Source organism: Rhinopithecus bieti, unplaced genomic scaffold, assembly GCF_001698545.2.
Source record: "Rhinopithecus bieti isolate Rb0 unplaced genomic scaffold, ASM169854v2 scaffold_36166, whole genome shotgun sequence".
Taxonomy (NCBI): Eukaryota; Metazoa; Chordata; class Mammalia; order Primates; family Cercopithecidae; genus Rhinopithecus; species Rhinopithecus bieti.
Genome location: NW_016815144.1, coordinates 379,389 through 398,890, shown reverse-complemented (window position 1 = coordinate 398,890; position 19,502 = coordinate 379,389). Strand labels below are relative to the sequence as shown.

The 19,502-nt window shown below is 43.2% G+C and overlaps 1 protein-coding gene across 1 annotated transcript in view; it reads left to right on the top strand.

Annotated features, from left to right (window-relative positions):
* Nucleotides 1-420: 420 nt before the first annotated feature.
* LOC108515828 (amyloid beta A4 precursor protein-binding family B member 1-interacting protein-like) overlaps nucleotides 421-19,502 on the top strand; it is a gene marked incomplete at its 5' end in the record, with an annotated part of 55,454 nt that continues 36,372 nt past the window's right edge. Inside the window, 2 exon segments of the mRNA XM_017852984.1 lie at nucleotides 421-580; nucleotides 2,208-2,326. Coding sequence (XP_017708473.1) covers nucleotides 421-580; nucleotides 2,208-2,326 — 279 coding nt within the window.

Below are 19,502 nucleotides of genomic sequence, written 5' to 3'. Positions count from 1 at the left end.
GCCTCCCAAAGTGCTGGGATCACAGGCTTGAGCCACCGCGCCCGGCCAGCTTTTAATCTAGAAAAGTTTCTGGGCTCCAGGATGGAATAAGAAAAGGGAAAGATTATTGGGAAAGAAAGAAGCTAGCACTTTTTTTGTTCTCTTTGTTTTCTGTCTCTCCCACCAGAATGCCCTGTCTCTGAAGGCTAGACAAGGACTTTGTTTATTATCTGTTTTCTCTTTTTGTGAACTGGTTTCTCCACCTCTATAATCCTAGCACCTAAAACAAGTGGCTGGCATGCAAGTGAGTTTAGATGGAGCAAGTTCACCAAACACATTCTCACATAAATTTGCAGAAACAGTAGCAACTTTGAAACCCTTATCTTAGTAGCCTTCTCCAGTTGCTGAAATTTACTGGCTGCCTCATGGTTCTATCCTCAGCTCGTCGTCAAGGTGCACATGAACGACAATAGCACAAAATCGCTGATGGTGGATGAGCGGCAGCTGGCCCGAGATGTTCTGGACAACCTTTTCGAGAAAACTCATTGTGACTGCAATGTAGACTGGTGTCTGTATGAAATCTACCCAGAACTACAAATTGGTAAGTCCCATCCCCAGCAATGGGCTGTACTCCAAAAACCTTGTGGGTTTGCTGTATTACGGGCCTGGGCTTATTCTCTTTTTTCTCTTTAATTTTACATAAAAAATAGACATGGGGTCTCACTATGCTGCCCAGGCTGATCTCAAACTCCTGCGCTCAAGCAATCCTCCCACCTGGGCCTCCCAAAGTGCTGGGATTACAGGCATGAGCCACCGTGCCTGGCCTGGTTCATCCTTGAGAAGACTTTGGTTCAAGGCTTTCACTTCCCTTATATGAAATTTGGTGCTCGACTCTTCATTTTGTTGTAGTGAAGAGACTTGGATTCTAGCAGGTGGTGGCCAGACCTTAGGGGATATAAGCATTATTACTGCTGCTTCTCTAGTGGTTCCATTTGGGAAAGAAAGTGACTGGATGATACTGACTAAGATACTGCATGCTTAATAAGCTGAGCAGGTGGCAGAAGAGCCTGGGTATCTGTCAGCTAATGCCTCTTTAGTGGTTGCTTCCTTAACTGACCATAACCCTGCCTCAGCCTCCCACCAGTGCTCATTTCCCCTTCCTCCCTCCCCACTTGCTTAATCTCTGACACTTTGTCTTGTGGAAGAGGCTCAGCCTCAGAGTGCAAAGAACAGTTGGTAGAAATTGATGGAATTTTTCAAAAGCGGAAAAAAGGGTAACTGAAGATATACTGTTACTTCTTATTCTAGGTAGTGGTGGTGGTGTTGAGACAGGGTCTTGCTCCATTACCAAGGCTACAGTGCAATGGCGTAGTCATGGGTCACTGCAGCCTCAGCTCCTGGGCTCAAGCGATCCTCCTGCCTCCGCATCCCGAGTAGCTGGGACTATAGGCACACATATCACATTTCTCATTTTTAATGATGGGACAGTCGTCCCTCAGGAGAGCTGGGTGGGACAGAATTGCCTGTGCTGGAAGCTTTAGGAGCAATTTTTTTTCTAGATAAAATGGTTTACACTAAAACAGTCCCTTGAAGTTGTCTTCAGTTCTATGAGTCAAGGGAAGAAATGAAAGCCTTTCTTTATGTTTTAATTCAAGCATTCACACGTTGCTTTTAGAGTGTTAAGGAGTGATGTTTTAGAGTACACACTGTGACTCTCACAATTTCATTCAAAGTGTTTCACCAGTCATTGACTGACTGTCCACCTCACGTAGAATGTTTGCCACCATCTGGGACTATTTAAGGTAAAAAATGTTGGTATGAAAAAAGTATGTCTCCGGGTACACTGGCATATGCCTGTAGGCCGAGCTACTTGGGAGGGTGAGGCAGGAGGATTGCTTGAGCCTTGAGCCTGTGAATAGCCGCTGCACTCCAGCCTGGACAACACAGTAAGACCCCATCTCTTAAACAAAATGAAAGAAAAAAGTGTGACAGCTGACCATTGTCACTGTGTTATGGGTTTTTTCATCTTGTTTTTAAAGGAAGATAACTTGAAGACAATGAAAGATAAACATAATAGAAATGTTACAGTGTGACATCATTTGAGAATTATTAATAAGAATCCTAGGCACCTGATGAAACTCATGAAGATTAACTCAGTAATAGCTTGTTTCTCACTTGGAACCCCTGATGTCTTGGGTCTGAAAGAATACCTTTTCTTATTTCATCAGAGAGGTTTTTCGAAGACCATGAAAATGTTGTTGAAGTCTTATCAGACTGGACAAGAGACACAGAAAATAAAGTACTATTTTGCAGAAAGAGGAGAAATATGCTGTATTTAAAACCCCAGGTAAGATGACCTGCATATTATTAAACCCTATAAAGTATGAAGGATTTTTTTGTTGTTGTTGTTTGAGATGGAGTCTCACTCTGTCGCCCAGGCTGGAGTGCAGTGGCATGATCTTGGCTCACTACAACCTTCGCCTCCCAGGTTCAAGTAATTCTCCTGCCTCAGCCTCCCCAGTAGCTGGGACTACAGGTGTGCACCACCAGGCCCAGCTAACTTTTTTGTATTTTTTAGTAGAGACAGGGTTTCACCATGTTGGCCAGTATGGTCTCGATCTCCTGACCTCGTGATCTGCCTGCCTCAGCCTCCCAAAGTGCTAGGATTACAGGCATGAGCTACTGTGCCCGGCCAAGGATTTGTTTTAATGTCACCTGTATACTAACCACACCATTCATTGTCTCACAAAATATCACAAATATATTATTTTCAAATAAACACAGACTCAGCTCTTAAGCTGTATATAAGTTAACAGCCCTTTGAAGGATTCAGAAAGAAAAGAATCCATTTTGCTTTTTTTCATTCCAAATCCAAAACATATCTCTCTGTGGTTGTCTGATCCTCTTTTGTCCCTGTTTCTGTGTGGCTGTATTAATCCGATATATCTTCATGCACTCACTATTGGTTCTTCCTGCTTCCTGCTTGAAAGATGCTCTTTTCTTTGTTGTTTGTATTTGGTGCTTATATTTGCCAGGAAAACTAAAAGGACCACCTGGAAAATGTGCAAGTTACTGTGATTTTGTTACAAACAATTTGTGCAAGTAAAAAGCATAAATTTATATTTGTTCTTTTTTTCATATTTGTTCATATTTGTTCTTCATATTTGAAAATGCTTCCTTCAAGTCATGTGTACAAGGATGTCCAGGCTTTTTCCCAACTGAGGCCTCAAGCAACTATAATTGTGTGAGGGTCATTATCTTCTTTTTGAAAATCAAAGAATGTTAAAGGTGAAGAAGTTCCTCTCCATTTTCCAAACACCTTTCCCTTTTACAGATTTAAAAAAAAAAAAAGTGTCATATCACTAGAGGGAGAATTAGGGCAGCTTCCTTGTGGGAAAATTTATCCTATAAATGCTGTTTTCTGGGGTCTTCCTTAGATTGCATGGTGGCTGACTGACAACAAAGCAATTAAATAGTGTTATTTGTGATAAATATCAAGCAATAAAAATACAAAGTTTTCCACCCGTAACTACNAAGCAATAAAAATACAAAGTTTTCCACCCGTAACTACCTTCAATGCCATGCTTTTTTTTTTTTTTTCTTTTGTTGTTGTTGTTAGACAAAGTCTTGCTCTGTTGCCAGGCTGGAGTGCAGTGGCACAATCTTGGCTCACTGCAACCTCCGCCTCCCGGGTTCAAGCAATTCCCCTCTCTCAGCCTCCCAAGTAGCTGGGACTACAGGCGCATGACACCACCCCTGGCTTTTTTTTTTTTTTTTTTTTTTAGTAGAGATGGGGTTTCACCATGTTGGCCAGGATGGTCTCAATCTCCTGACCTTGTGATCTGCCCGCCTTGGCCTCCCAAAGTGCTGGGATTACAGGCGTGAGCCACTGCACCTGGCCCAATGTCATGCTTTAACAACTGCATTAGTGAGGGTACCATCTAAGTTGCTGTAGCAAAGAGACTTTTAAATCAGTGGTTCAAACAAGCTACAAGCTTATTTCTCTCACACACACTGGTCCAGGCACAGGTACACAGGTAGATAGACCTAGTAGAATGGCTCTGCCATTTTCAATATGTGGCTTCCATCTTTGGTTCCATGGTAGCTTTTCTGCCTCGCCATTTTCCAGTCTGTAGGAAGTGAGGGAAGAGCCGGGAAAATGCACATTTCAGACTTATGCTTCCATCCCATTGGCCAGAAGTTAGTTCCATAATGACACTGAGCTACAAGAAAAGCTGAGAAATGTAGTATCTATCTGAACAACCATATGCACAGCTAAAACTAGGGAGTTACATTCAGGGCCACCACTTTGCATAACTCTTCCATGAGGCACCTTTCCCCTTGAATCTATAAAAATAATGCCCAGGAGTCATGCAACATGGCTATGCTATTGTATAAGAGACGGTATAGCTATTGTCTAACTAAGATTAGCCATGATGGGAGAGTCAGAGATTACCTCCACACCCCTTTAGGCTGGATCAGAGGTTACCTCCATACCCCTTTAGGCTTTAGAAACCACATTGACACCAGAGAGATTAACAAGAGAAAAGCATACACATTTTTATCAGTTTTACATCTACATGGGGATCTTCACAAGAGTCCAAAGTCTAAAGAAGTGGCTGAGGCAAGATGCTTCTATACTTTTTTAACAAAGGACAATAAATTTGAGAAGAAATGACAGAACAAAGAGGATCTGGCTAGGGGCAGTAAAGTTTCTAGGGGAGTGTAAACCAGAAAGTCTCTGATAGGTCTCAATCAGTTCAGAAGTTTCTTTTGCCAAGGCTTAAGGACACGCCTAGAAGAAAACAAACAAACAAACAGAATCATGGAAACAGTCTGTGGTCTGTGCCCTTCTCCAAAGATGAATTTCAGGGCTTCACCATTGAAAGGGGATGCCAGGCACGGTGGCTCCCGCCTGTAATCACAGCACTTTGGGAGGCTGAGGTGGGCGGATCACTTAAGGTCAGGAGTTTCGAGACTAGCCTGACCAACATAGTGAAACCCCATCTCTACTAAAAATACAAAACTTAACCGGGCGTGGTGGTGGATGCCTGTAATCCCAGCTACTTGGGAGGCTGAGGAAGGGAGAATTGCTTGGACCCAGGAGGCAGAGGATGCAGTAAGCCGAGATAGCACCACTGGACTTCAACCTGGGTGACAGAGCAAGACTCCATCTCAAAAAAAAACAAAAAAACAAAAAAACGTAAAGGGGAAAAGTCAAGGAGGGGAAAGAGGGAGGGGCGTGGTAATGCACATGTTGCAAGAGAAAAAGAGCAGGTAGGGAAAGAGTGAATAACTGTATTCCTCTCCCGCTCAGTAAGTTGGAACTTTACAGAAGATAAGATGAACATAGAATTGCTCCTTGTGGAGATATTTAACCTTTTATTTGTAGCTGTCTGTTTAGGAACAAAAGGGTGCAAGGCAGCGTCTTGCGTGACTCAGCTTTCAGCTTATTTTATTCCTTTTGGCAGCATGAACTGGGGTCCTGCGTTTTTATATTCCTTTCACTAAAGGGCGTCACCAGAAGATCTATGGGGGGAGACAAGGGTTACTTTATCTATAGTGGAAGATAAAGGTTCCTTTGTTGAGTGTATTTATTCAGCTCCTTTGCAGCCCAGTTCCCAGTCTCTGGTGATAAGGGCTATTTTCTCGCCCTGAAAAGCTGAGGGTTCCCCTTCAGAGGAATCTTGATGGCTTGCTGCCTGCAGGAAGAGAAGGTCGGCTCACCCTTTCTGGAACCCCAATTTCTCCAGTGTTTTCAACTAGAAGTAATCAGTGCACCAATTTAGCATTTTGGGGGATGGCATGTCTTTCAGTCCTTCAGTGGGCATCTGCAGTTTGCCGTGGTAACTAATGAATTAGTGCACATATCATAATGTACACTCTGAATTTTTACAAAGTGAACCACCCACATGAAGATAACAGCATTCAGGGAGGTGCAGCAGCCTTCCTCATGGCCCTTCCAGTCCTTACTCCTCATTACAAAGGTCATCATGATTCTAGCCTCTATCTCCTTAGCATTTCCTCTTTTTGAACTTTATATATGAAATGGAATTATATCACAGTACTTTTTTCTTTTTGAAACAGGGTCTTGCTCTGTTGCCCAGCCAGATCTTGCAGTGGCGTGATCGTGGCTCACTGCAACCCCCGCCTTGCAGGCTGAAGTGAGCCTCCCACCTCAGCCACCGGCGTAGCTGGGAACACAGGCGCAGGCCACCACACCCGGCCAAGTTTTGTTTTTGTTTTTTTTAAGAGACAGGCTCTCACCATGTTGCCCAGGTTGGTTTTATTTTGCTTTGCTTTGACTCAACTCTCATTCATGCTACTGCCCACAGCACTAGCTTATTCTTTTTCACCGTTAGTATTCCATTGTGTGACTATACCAAAACCTATTTATCCATTGTCTTGTTGATGGATATTTGATTTGTTTCTAGGGTGGGGCTTTAACCAGTAATGCTGTTGGTTACTGTCTTTTGTTGGATATGTGTAGACATTTCTCTTGCATATATACCTACAGGTGCAATTGCTGGACCACAGGTTGTGCATATGTTTAGTTTTTTTTTGTTTTATTTCATTTTTGAGATTGAGTCTCGCTCTGTCAGCCAGGCTGGAGTACAGTGGTGCAATCTTGGCTCACTGCAACTTCTGCCTCCCGGGTTCAAATGATTCTCCTGTCTCAGCCTCCTGCACAGCTGGGATCGCAGGCACCCGCCACCACGCCTGGCTAATTTTTGTATTTTTAGTAGAGACGGGGTTTCACCATGTTGGCCAGACTGGTCTCGGGCTCCACTTCAGGTGATCTGCCTGCCTCAGCCTCCCAAAGTGCTGGGATTACAGGCATGAGCCACCGCACCCAGCCTTTTTTTTTTTTTTTTTTAATAAGAGTCCTTCTGTCACCCAGGCTGGAGTGCAGTGGCACAATCTCAGCTCACTGCAATGTCTGCCTCCCCGGCTCAAGTGATTCTCGTGCCTCAGCCTCCCAAGAAGCTGGGAGGCACTCACCACCACACTTGACTAGTTTTTGTGTTTTTAGTAGAGACGGGGTTTCACCATGTTGGCCAGGCTGGGTAATACGTTTCGTTGTAGTAGATACTGCCAAGCAGCTTCCACACAGATTCTATGACTCAGCCTCCCATTAGCATTGTATGAGAATTCCTGTTGTTCCAGATCCTTGACAGCCTTTGGTGTTGCCATTAGTTTTTTAATTTAGCCATTCCAGGGGTTTGTAGTGGCATCTTCTGTGGTTTTAAGTTGAATTTTCCTGATGCCAGCAATTGTAGCATCTTGTCAAATGTTTGTTATCCATTTGAATATCCATTTTTGCGAAGTGCCTGCTCAAATCCTTTGCCATGATTCCCAGTCTCTCACCCTAGACTAAGCATCAACAAATGCCCTGAGGAGAAGTGTGGCTTTCTAGAGACCTGAACACCTCTTTATGGTTCATTTCTGTCTTGGATCTTGACCCCTTGAGTCCTAATTGCTTCAACAGCTCTCCAATGCCTTCACACAGATTTTTATCAAATCCAGCATTTCTAACTGTTTTGTCTACTGCAAGCTACTTGTATCGGGCCATTCTCACACTGCTATAAAGAAATACCTGAGACTAGGTAATTTATAAAGAAAAGAGGTTTATTTGGGAGGGTGAGGCAGGTGGATCACCTAAGATCAGGAGTTGGAGACCAGCCTGGCCAATGTGATGAAACCCTGTCTCTACTAAAAATACAAAACTTAGATGAATGTGGTGGGGGTAGGGGAGCGTCTGTAATCCCAGCTACTAGGGAGGCTGAGGCAGGATAATCACTTGAACCCAGGAGACAGAGGTTGCAGTGAGCCAAGATCGTGCCACTGCACTCCAGCCTGGGCAACAAGAGCAAAACTCCCTCTCAAAAAGAAAAAAAGAAAAGAGGTTTAATGGGCTCATGGTTCTGCAAGCTGTACAGGAAGCATGCTGGCATCTGCTTCGGGGAAGGCCTCAGGAAACTTTCAATCATGGCAGAGGGTGAAGGGGAAGGACAGTGAGCACCTCACATGGCTGGGGCAGGAGGAAGAGAGAGAGAGGGCATGCAACATGCTTTTAAACAACCAGATCTCCTGAGAACTCTGTCATGAGATAGCACTAAGGACATGGTGCTAAACTGTTAGAAATTGCCCCATGATCTAGTCACCTCCCACCAGGCCCCACTTCCAACACTGGAGATTACAATTCGAGATGAGATTTGGGCCAGGCCATGAACCCAAACCATTACTATTCTACCATAGCGGGAAGCAGAAATTCTCCAGATGAATTATTTTGCATAAGAATATGTTCTTAAAAGCCAACTTTTATACATTCTCCTAATCTACAATCAAATGTAAAGACCAAAATTGAAGTGGAGGCATTTTTGAAATGGCCAATTTTAAGTACATGTATTTCCATTTTCTCAGTGTTTGGTTGAATCTATCTTCTGGCCAGTGCCCTGCGTACATAGTGGCTTCTGCCTGCTGACCTTAGAGTGAGAGAAGTAGGCTGTGATCATTCTCATCAATGTCATGACTCCTAAAAGGGAGGCTTTGTAATTTTGAAGTACCTAAAGCGTTCTTGTCGAAGCTCTATACTAATACCCTTTGATAGTTTGTTTAAGGCTGGGCACAGTGGCTCACGCCTGTAATTCCAACACTTCGGGAGGACGAGGCAAGGGAATTGCTTAAGCACAAGATTTCAAGACCAGCCTGAGCAACATGGTTGTTATAAAAGTGAGCTCAGCTTGCTCTTGCCATCTTTTTCATGCCTGCTTACTTGCTTTCTGCTTTTCCACCATGTTATGACACAGTATGAAAGCCCTCCCTAGAAGCTTCCACCATGTCCTTGGACTTTCCAACCTCCAGAACCATGAACCAAATAAACTTATTTTCCTTATAAATTACCCACTGTCTAGTATTCTGCTATAGCAACAGAAAATAGACTAAGACAGATTAATACTTGCAGCTTAATTAAGAAAGAGCTTACCTGACCTGACCCAGAGTGTCAGTTCTTCTGGAAAATTATCAAACCGTACAAAACTCTTTAAAGCTTCATTCTTAAAGTCCCAATAGTGAAGTCTTCAATACTTAACAGAAGTGTTTTACAAATTATTTGTTTTGGGGGATAGTGCCTGGGAGAAGCAAGAAAGTGAATACAGAGGGAGGCTTTGAGCTCCATTTTCAGAAGCAACAATAAGTAAGAATTTGGAGACATTAGTGATATGCTTGTGTAGGCATAATTACTAGGCATCCATTTCCACTGGTGACTGGAAAAGTGGCTTCACGCACCTGGGTTTCAAATGTCACCTGCTGTGTGATCTTGGCATGCTCTTTGACAACACTTAAGTTCTCAGTTTGTCAAATGGTTGATGCTGCTGTACTTCCTACCTCACAAAATCAAATCCAGCATGAAAACCACTTGTTACATTGTAGAGTTATGCATAAAAGTAAAGTGGTTTGATCCCAACTGAAATTCAGCAGTCATCTACAGTAAAGTTCTATGTAATAGATTATCTAAAAAGAATATAGAGAAACCAAACTCTGCAAATTTGTGAACAGAAAGATGCTTAATTAGGAATTCCAAAAGGATAACTTGTCTACATTTGGGGAGGCAATAGCGTATCACCCCATTTTTAAATGAGAGAAAACAGAGTTAACTCCTAATGAATTCTCCTGATGGTTGCTGTTATGCACTGTTCCATTTGAAAGTAACTTACCAGCTTTTTGTACCAGTCATTGTTTTAGCTTCACTCCCAAGAGGTAAGAGCCAAGTATGAGTCTAACTACTGAGATTTGGTGAGGGTGCAAGACCATTATTGGTTTTCCAGAGCCACTGCTGAAATCTGAGTGCACAAATACTGTTAGCTCCTGCCGTCAACTGTCAGTGGTGATCCTTGGGTATAAGAACAGATATTGCTCTAATTATAATTTTTTCAGAGTGATTACTGAAAGGATCCTGAGGCATCTCATTGGAATGAAAGATAGGAAGTACAGTCAGACCTCCCAGGGATTGGTGTAGGGGTTGGAGCATTGCTGGGATCATGATGGCAAGCCTCTTGGCCCCAGCCCTCCCTTGGATCTCCATCTCTCTCTGTCACTCTCTGTCCCTGTGCACAGCTGTGTCATTCTTCTCCCCTTTGGTGGACTCCCTTCCTCAACTTACTCATCTGTTCCCACATAGCCCCTATAGCCAGCCTCAGACGATGGCTGCCTCTATAAATGGATCTCAAACTTTGTGCTTGCATAACCCTAGAAGAAGTTTGAAAATCCATGTGCCACCTCACACATTTGTTTGCTGACATCTAAATGTTTTCATCACAAGTTTATTTATTAATTTTTTTTTTTTTTTGAGATGGAGTCTTGCTGTGTCACCCAGGCTAGAGTGCAGTGGTGTGATCATGACTCACTGCAACCTCCGCCTCCCAAGTTCAAGCGATTCTCCTGCCTCAGCCTCCCGAGTAGCTGGGATTACAAGCATGTGCCACCATGCCCAGCTAATTTTGTATTTTAGTAGAAATGGGGTTTCACCATGTTGGCCAAGCTGGTCTTGAACTCCTGACCTCACATGATCTGCCCACCTTGGCCTCCCAAAGTGCTGAGATTACAGGCATGAGTCACTGCACCCGGCTTACAAGTTTAAATAGATACAAAGAATTCCATGTCCAACATATTTTAAATGTTGACAGTTTAAAAAAACTATTCAATGGAATCTAAATACAGTTGCATGGCAATCTGATTCCCACCATCATCTTTTTAAGAAGCACATGAATAAGCTTTTTTTTTAATAGACTTTATTTTTAGAACAGTTAGATTCACAGTCAAATTGGACAGAAATAGAAAGAGTGTCTATATATCCCCTGCCTTCGCACACATGCAGCTCCCCCCACTATCAACACCAGCATGGCACATTTGTCACAGCTGATGAATCTACGTTGACACATTATTATCACCCAAAGTCCAAAATTGACATTAATGTTCACTTTTGGTGATGTACAGTAAGCTTTTTTCAACATTTGGGACATTTTATATTGTTCCTTTTTTTCCCCCCTTCGAACTGTTTACATTTCATTTTCTCCACAAAGATTTATCCTATTGTAATATATTGATATGCTTAAAAGTCTTTTATTATTCTCTGTCCCATACTCCTCTTCAACTAATTATGTTTATAAATTGATGGGTGAGCTTTTCTTTTCTGTCACCATAGGAAACTTAAGGGTTAACAAATCACAGTTGACCAAAACAACATAGAAACCTTTTTTGAATTATAAATGTTGATAGTAATTAAACATAAAAAGTAAAAATGGGAGGCCAGGCACAGTGGCTCATGCCTATAATCCCAGCACTTTGGGCGGCCAAAGCAGGTGGATCACCTGAGGTCAGGAGTTCAAGATCAGCCTGGCCAACATGGTGAAATCCTGTCTCTACTAATAATACAAAAAAATTAGCTGGGCATGGTGGCGCACACCTATAATCCCAGCTACTCGGGAGGCTGAGGCAGGAGAATCACTTGAACCTGGGAGGTGGAGGTTGCAGTGAGCCAACGCTGTGCCGTTGCATTCCAGCTTGGGTAACGAGAGTGAAACTCCATCTCCAAAAAGAAAGAAAGAAAGAAAGAAAGAAAGAAAGAAAGAAAGAAAGAAAGAAAGGAAGGAAGGAAGGAAGGAAGGAAGGAAGGAAAAAAATGGGGAGAAGGGACATCTCTTAATGTTAGAAACAGATGGAGCCATTTTCCCCCTGGTTAATTCCAGGATCAAAGGATGAAGTTTTGTATCAATTATATTCCAGTTTTTCATTTTTACAGATGTTAAGTACTTTGTATACTGAGAAACTTTGTTCACATAAATAAGTAGATGGGAACAGAAGAATTCCATTCAATTCTTTGAACTCCTTCCAGGGTACTAACCAAAAGCCACAGAAGGATCAGTGATGATTCTTTTCATCCATCAGCTGTCCAGATAATTAGGTACCTTCTATTATGTTGAAAGCAAAGAATTAGAATCCGCAGGACTTTCAAAAGCATTTGTGATGAGTCTTCTTCTTTCTCTACCCTGGTGTTTCAAGTTGTCCTTTTGTTTAGGGCCTTTGAGCCTTACCCTGGGGCAGTAAGATTCTGTGTGGGTGCAGATGCGATCTTCCTTTCTAACATATGAAAAGGCATTTGTGAAAGGGACTGTCCATTCTCAGGCAGGTCCACTTTAGAAAATGGTACACTTCAAGACTGAGGATGTGACAATTCACACAGCATGCTCTTGGAGGGGCTTCATGTAATTATAGGACATGGAGGGACAGGGGGACACAGTTGAAAGACCCTTGACCAAGGCCAACCATAGTGGCTCACATCTGTAATCTCAGCATTTTGGGAGGCCAAGGTGGGAAGATCACTTGAGGCTAGGAGTTCAAGCCCAGCCTGGAAACACAGGAAACCCCATCTCTATAAAACATCAAAATATAAATAAATTTCTTAAAAAAGGAAGACCCTGGCCATGAATGGTGGCTCACTGTGAGTGGCTCAGGCTCCCCCATGGTTAACTGTCCTCTGCTTTACAAAGCCATTGTGCCTATTATGATATAATAATTTATGAAATCATTTCTCATCTTCAATAGTCAGTAGGACCTAGGTGGGTGCCAGCACTCAGAACACAGTGCCCCCAAAATATGGCACCGTGGCATGCTGAGTACTTTAAACTGAAGGAGATTAGAAGGACCTAAGATGCCAGACATTCTCTGTGACCTTCTGCCACCCTCCTTTCTCCTTCCCCCACTTATCCCCTGAAGCAGGTTATAGAAACTCAACTTCTCCCCAAAGCAAGCCACGAAACCTAGAAGGATCACTCACTGACCTCCTCCCTTTGCCCCTGGAAGGTCCTCCTGTGGCAAGCGTCCTGCCCCATACCTGGTGGGGGGAAGAATGTCACACAGAGACACAGAAACAAATCAAAACAAACAGGCCTCACTGAGCTCCCCCAGTTTATTGCCATTAGATCATGTTTCTCCATAATTACCCACTTCTTTAATCAGATTGATGATGGAAAAAAATAAAACAAAACAAAACAAATTATGCCAAAATATTTAAAGAATATTAAATAATACTAAATAAAGAAGGTTATTCTGAGCCAATATGAGTGACCGAGTTCAGATGACACAGTCTCAGGAGGTCCTGAAAAGTATGCCTATGGCAGTTGTGGCTTGCAGTTTAGTTTTGTACATTTCAGGGAGACAGGAATTGCAGATAAAATCATAAATCAATATGTGGGAGGTATGCGCTGGTTCCCAAAAAGGCAGGGCATCTCAAAGCAGAGGCTTACATGTCATAGGTGGATTTTAGGGATTCTTGAGTTAGCAATTGGTTGAAAGAACTGAGCTTTGTCTAAAGACTTGAAGTCAGTAGGAAGGAATGCCTACGTGAAGATGAGAAGGTCTGCTGTCTATCGTGTGATACTATACGGGAATCAGGTTGAAAAGTAAGCTACACTCTACAGAGTTAATTAAAAACCCATTTCATGAGATTTTGTGGTTTATAAGGTATGACTCCCCTGGCCCCTTAGAAAGGAATTTGGGCAAGATTGCATATAATCTATGCGTTTGTTTTTCTTTCTTTTCTTTTCTTTTTTTTTTTTTTAAAAAAAAAAGGAAAAAAAAAAGGGAATCCTGGCAAGAGAAAAAAAGTCAGGCACAGTGGCTCACACCTGTAATCCCCGTGCTTCGGGAGGTAGGAGGATCACTTGAGCCCAGGAGTGTGAGACCAGACTGGGCAACATGTGAAACTTCATCTCTATAAAACAATTTAAAATTAGCTGAACGTGATGATGCATCCCTGTAGTCCCAGCCACTCAAGATGCTAAGGTGGGAGGATCACTTGAGCCTGGAAGGTCGAGGCTGCAGTGGGTCATGATCATGCCACTGCATTCCAGCCTGGGTGACAGAATGAGACCTGTCTCAAAAAAAAAAAGGTCAGAGTTCAGTCTTCAACTTAGCGTAAAAATACATAGTTTGCTTCTTTGGATATTGATTTCTGAAGGCTCCTATGTCATGTAAAACTTTGGTTAGATGAATTTGTGTTGCGTTCCTCTTGTTACTCTCTCTTGTTATAGGGGTGTCAGCCATGACCTCTGCAATGGATGAGGAAAAGGTAAGACTTTTTCTCTCCTGCAGAGGCTCTCTTGCCCAGGGGATGTGGTCTCTTTTGGGAAAGTGGGCTGGGGCAGTAGAACAGTGTTATCCTCATAAAGGCAGTTTTACTTTAAAAGCCAACTGTACAAAAATCAGTGACTTTGCCTGTGTAGGGGAGAAAGAACCATTTTCTAACCCATTGCTAGGCTTATGGTTGAGGTCACTATTGCAAAAGACAGATTAACAACAACAAAAAAAGCACACAAATTTATTTAATGTAAGTAACATAAGAGCTTTCAGAAATGAAGATCCGAAGAAACAGGAAGAACTGGGTATTTTTGTGGACAGTCGTGCAGAAGTGTGATTGCAGGACAAAAGTGTATGATCTAATGGAAATAAACTGGGGGAACTTGGCAAGGTCTGTTCCAATTCTTCTCTGGGTCCCTGTGTCTTCAGAGATAGGGACATTCCTTTCCTCTGGGTATAGGGTGGGTGGCTGTCTCACAAGGATCCTATGACTTACTTTAGAGAAAGGTCAGAGGATTCTTTTAAGACCTGCTTCAGAGGAGAAGGACAGGAAAAGGTCAGAGGGATCTTCCTGCTTCTTCTGTTTTCTCAAATGACAAGGTGCCATAGTTTGGGATAGCGTGTCCTAAACCCTGTCACCTGAAACCAAAATAGAGGTCTGAGAATTGAGGACTGAGTATGAACATGGAAAATCATTCCAGTATTCACATAAGCCATTCTTACTGCTAGAAGCCTAAAGAATCTCTTTTTCAGAAAAGGAATCTGTAAAGTCAGTTCATGTAAGGCACAAACTTACATGAGGTAAAGTCAGTTCATGTAAGGTTGTGCCTCAAGTAAGTTCCTCAAATAAGTTCCTTATTATGCTACTTTTTATTTCTTCTAATAACTTTCTTTTGCTAACTTAAAAATAATATCTAGCCTGGTATAGTGGCTCACGCCTGTAATCCCAGCACTTTGGGAGGCCAAGCAGGCAGATCACAAAGTCAGGGGATCAAGACCATCCTGGCCAACATGGTGAAACCCCATCTTTATTAAAAATACAAAAATTAGCCATCCATGGCGGCATGTGCCTGTAGTCCCAGCTACTCAGGAGGCTGAGGCAGGAGAATCGCTTGAACCTGGGAGGTGGAAGTTGCAGTGAGCCGAGATCGCGATACTGCACTCCAGCCTGGGTGACAGAGTAAGACTCCATCTCAAAATATTAATAATAATAATATCAATTTATTATAAAAGGAAAAGTTGGAAAATTCAGAAAAATATAAGGAAGAAAATCTAAATCACCCATAATCTCACTCTAACAATAATCACTATTGATATTTTAGGCAACTTTTATTCCACAGATTATTCTGTTTCTTAACTGAAATTTGATGATGATTATACTCTACTGGTGGCTGCGTGAGTGAGGAGCAGAGACAGAAACACAACTTCTTCTGCTCAGGTGTAGAAGGGCCTCAGCCACAGCCTGGCAGCTATTGTGGGAGAAAAGTATTAATACCTTGTGGCTTCATTCTTCCATTCCATTCCAGCCTCCCTCAGCCCACCAAGGGCAGTCTCTGACCATCCAGGACCAGGTGTGATTAGAAGGAAAGTTAAATAGTAATCACCTTTATGGTCCCCAGCATGGGCTACTGTGTTAAAGGAAGGTCTACCCATGACTTCGATGCCCTGGATCCTCTCACCACCCGGTGTGGGTATGTGTGATTAGTCAGTGTACTGAGGCATGAAAGGCAACCTTAGAGACCAGGCATGGTAGCTCACACCTGTAATCCCAACACTTTGGGAGGCAGAGCAGGAGGATCACTTGAACCCAGGAATTCAAGACCAGCCTGGACAACAGGGAGATCCCAGTTTTTGCAAAAAATCAAAAAATTAGCTGAGTGTGATGGCATGCACCTGTGGTCCCAGCTGCTCAGGAGGCTGAAGTGGGAGGATCATTTGCGCCCAGGAGTTCAAGGCTGCAGTGAGCTATGATCCAATGCACTCCAGCCTGGGCAAGAGAGCAAGACCTTGTCTCAAAAAAAAAAAAAAAAAAAAAAAAAAAATACTACCTCAGAATCCCACTGGTTTGCAGAAACGGACATTTCCTCTCTTCTGGGTCTGCAGGTCGCCTGTCTTTAGCTCCAGAGTATAACTTAGACTTAGATTTAGGTAGTTCCATGTCCTTTTTTTTTTTTCGTGAGACGGAGTTTTGCTCCTGTGGCCCAGGCTAGAGTGCAATAGCACAATCTCAGCTCACTTCAACCTCTGTCTCCTGGGTTCAAGCCATTCTCCTGCCTCAGCCTCCCAAGTAGCTGAGATTACAGGCATGCGCCACCAGGTCCAGCTAATTTTGTCTTTTTAGTAGAGACGGGGTTTCACCATCTTGGCCAGGCTGATCTTGAATTCCTGACCTCAGGTGATCCACCAGCCTTGGCCTCTCTAAGTGCTGGGATTACAGTCCCGAGCCACTGCGTCCGGCCCCATGTGTCTCTTATTGGCCCTGGACAGTACAGACCTGTGACATATTCTTCTCACAGTCAATGACAAGAGTACAGGCGAATGACAGAAACACACTCTGCACCTCAAGCCCTCTGCTCAGAATCCATGCATCGTCCCATCTGCCACATTCTATTGGTCAAAGCAAGTCACATGGCCAAACCCAACATAAGTGAAGAAAGGAAATAAGCTTCACCCACTCTGGGGAAAGTTACTGCCCAGTCACCTAACAACGAGCAGAGAATTGGGAGTGATGGTCTGATCTTCACTCAGTGAGCTGTATTAACCCCATAGCTCCAGCCTGACTGGCTGCTCACTGGTGCTCCAAAGACACCTCTGTGCCTTTGTGCATGCTTGTTCTCCTCCCTGAAATCTATTCTCATTCTTTTTTCCCCTAGCTGAACATTGAACAACTTTCAAGGCCTCATTCAAACTTTGACCCCCTTGGTAAAGCTTTTCTTGACCATCTCAGTCCATAGTTATTTTTTTCCTTCCTGAAAATCTCTAGACAGTGGCTCATTTTGAATTTTTGTAGTCTCTTACATCTTCCCCATCAATAGATATAGAGTCATCCGTCCATCTCGCTATGCTCTATCTGTATTTATCTTCTCCATGTGATAGCAACCTTCTTAAGAACAGGGATTTGAGGCCAGGCATGGTGGCTCATGCCTGTAATCTCAGCACTTTGGGAGGCCGAGGCAGGTGAATCACTTGAACTCAGGAGTTTGAAACCAGTCTGGACAACATAGCAAGACCCCATCTCTACAAAAAATTTAAAAAGTAGCTGACCGTGGTGGCATGTGCCTGTAGCCCCAGTTACTTGTGGGGCTGAGGTGGGAGAATTGCTTGAACCTGGGAGGCGGAGGTTGTGGTGAGCCATGATCACGCCACTGCACTCCAGCCTGGGTGACAAAGTGAGATCATGTCCCTCCCCAAAAAAAGAACAGGGATGTTTTACATGTACAAAGGGCACTCGCAAATATTTCTTCATGAACTGATAACTGCTTGATTTACTCTTTATTCCAAGAAGATGTTTAAAAAGTATTTGCTGTTTCTTTCCTATCCAGCTGTTCCCAAATGTTGCACCCCCAGAAGCTGTGAGAAAAGAGAGCAAGCTGTGACCAAGAGTCTCATTTCCCATTTTAAAGTTCCTTTATTATTTGACTCAGGTTTACCCAGTTTCCATTTGCAGGATATAATGACTAAATGTTGAGTTCTGCTCACTACTTCTCCAGAACAGCCCGCATTGAGTGGGCCCCCACACCACAGGTGGAAGTTCCGATCCGAAAGCAATCAGTCTTATTATTCTAAGAATTATTCTTATTCTAAGGACTGCCCTCCTCTGGCACAGATTTACTTTGTGTTTTTTGCTATTTCATTAAAATAAAAAACAAAAACAGTGTAGCATGGTCACTTAGAAGCATATTCTGAAGCTGAAAAAGTCAGAAGTGTGTCAGAGAAAGTTCTCAGAGAAAGGTACAGCTACACATCCTGCCTCTTTAGGGCACCCTGGTGAAATGTGGCCCTTCACAGTTTAGACAGGTTCTTCCCTGCAGAGAGTGACGAATGTTCTGTCTTTCCCAGATGAGGATGATGACAAACACTTGCTCTGGAGTCTTTTTTTCTTTTAATTTTTTTTTTTTTCCCTGAGACCGAGTCTTGCTTTAACACCCAGGCTGGAGTGCAGTGGCACAATCTCAGCTCACTGCAACCTCCACCTCCCAGGCTCAAGTGATTCTCCTGCCTCAGCCTCCCCAGTAGTTAGGATTACCGGAGTCCACCAACAAACCCAAATAATTGTATTTTTAGTAGAGACAGCGTTTCGCCATGTTAGCCAGGCTGGTCTTGAACTCCTGACCTCAGGTAATCCACCCACCTCGGCCACCCAAGGTACTGGGATTACAGGCTTGAGCCACCACCCCTGGGCTTGGAGTCTTCACTATGCTCTCTATGTATGCTTCCAGTTCATCATACATGATTCAAATATCTAGCCTTCCTAAGCCAAGGTTTGCTTTCTAGCAGCACCCTGAAATCATTCTGGTATGAATGGGCAAACTCAAGTTGGGTTACATTTTTTGTTATTGTGGAAAAATATATGTAACACAGGACTTATCATCTTAACATTTTTAAGTGTACCCTTCTGTGGTATTAAGTACATTCACATTGTTGGGCTAGATTCTCCCCTATGGTACTTAAAGCCTTTTTTGTCCTTTTTTTCTTTTTTTTTTTTTTTCGAGGAAGGGCCCCACTGTGTGGCCCAGGCAGGACTCAAACACCTGGGCTCAAGTGATCTTCCCGCCTCAGCCTCTGGAGTAGCTGGGACTACAGGTGAATGCCATTGTGCCCGGCTCTGTACTTAGAGTATTTTAATGCTGAGAAAAATTATTTAATAACGTGGCCAGGCGTGGTGGTTCATGCGTGTATACCCAGCACTTTGGGAGGCCGAGGCGGGCAGATCACAAGGTCAGGAGATCGAGACCATTCTGGCCGACATGGTGAAACCCCATCTCTACTAAAAATACAAAAATTACCCGGGCTTGGTGGTGTGTGCTTGCAATCCCAGCTACTCAGGGGGCTAAGGCAGGAGAATTGCTTGAACCCGGGATTTGGAGGTTGCAGTGAGCTGAGATCGCACCACTGCACTCCACCCTGGCGACAGAGCAAGACTCCGTCTCAAAAAAAAAAAAAACTATTTAATAACTCCAACGTTCTGCCACTAATCGGCCTTGGGAAAATCACCTAATTTCTGTTTCCTCATCTGTAAAGTAACAAGGGCGGTGTTATCGGTTAAAGAACCTATTTTATCGGGTTCTTGTGAGGATGAAATAAAATCATGCCTGTAAAGCCTTAGCAAAGGTTTCTGGCAGGTGATACCCAATATGGCTAGTCGTGGTCTTCAAGCAAAACATTTA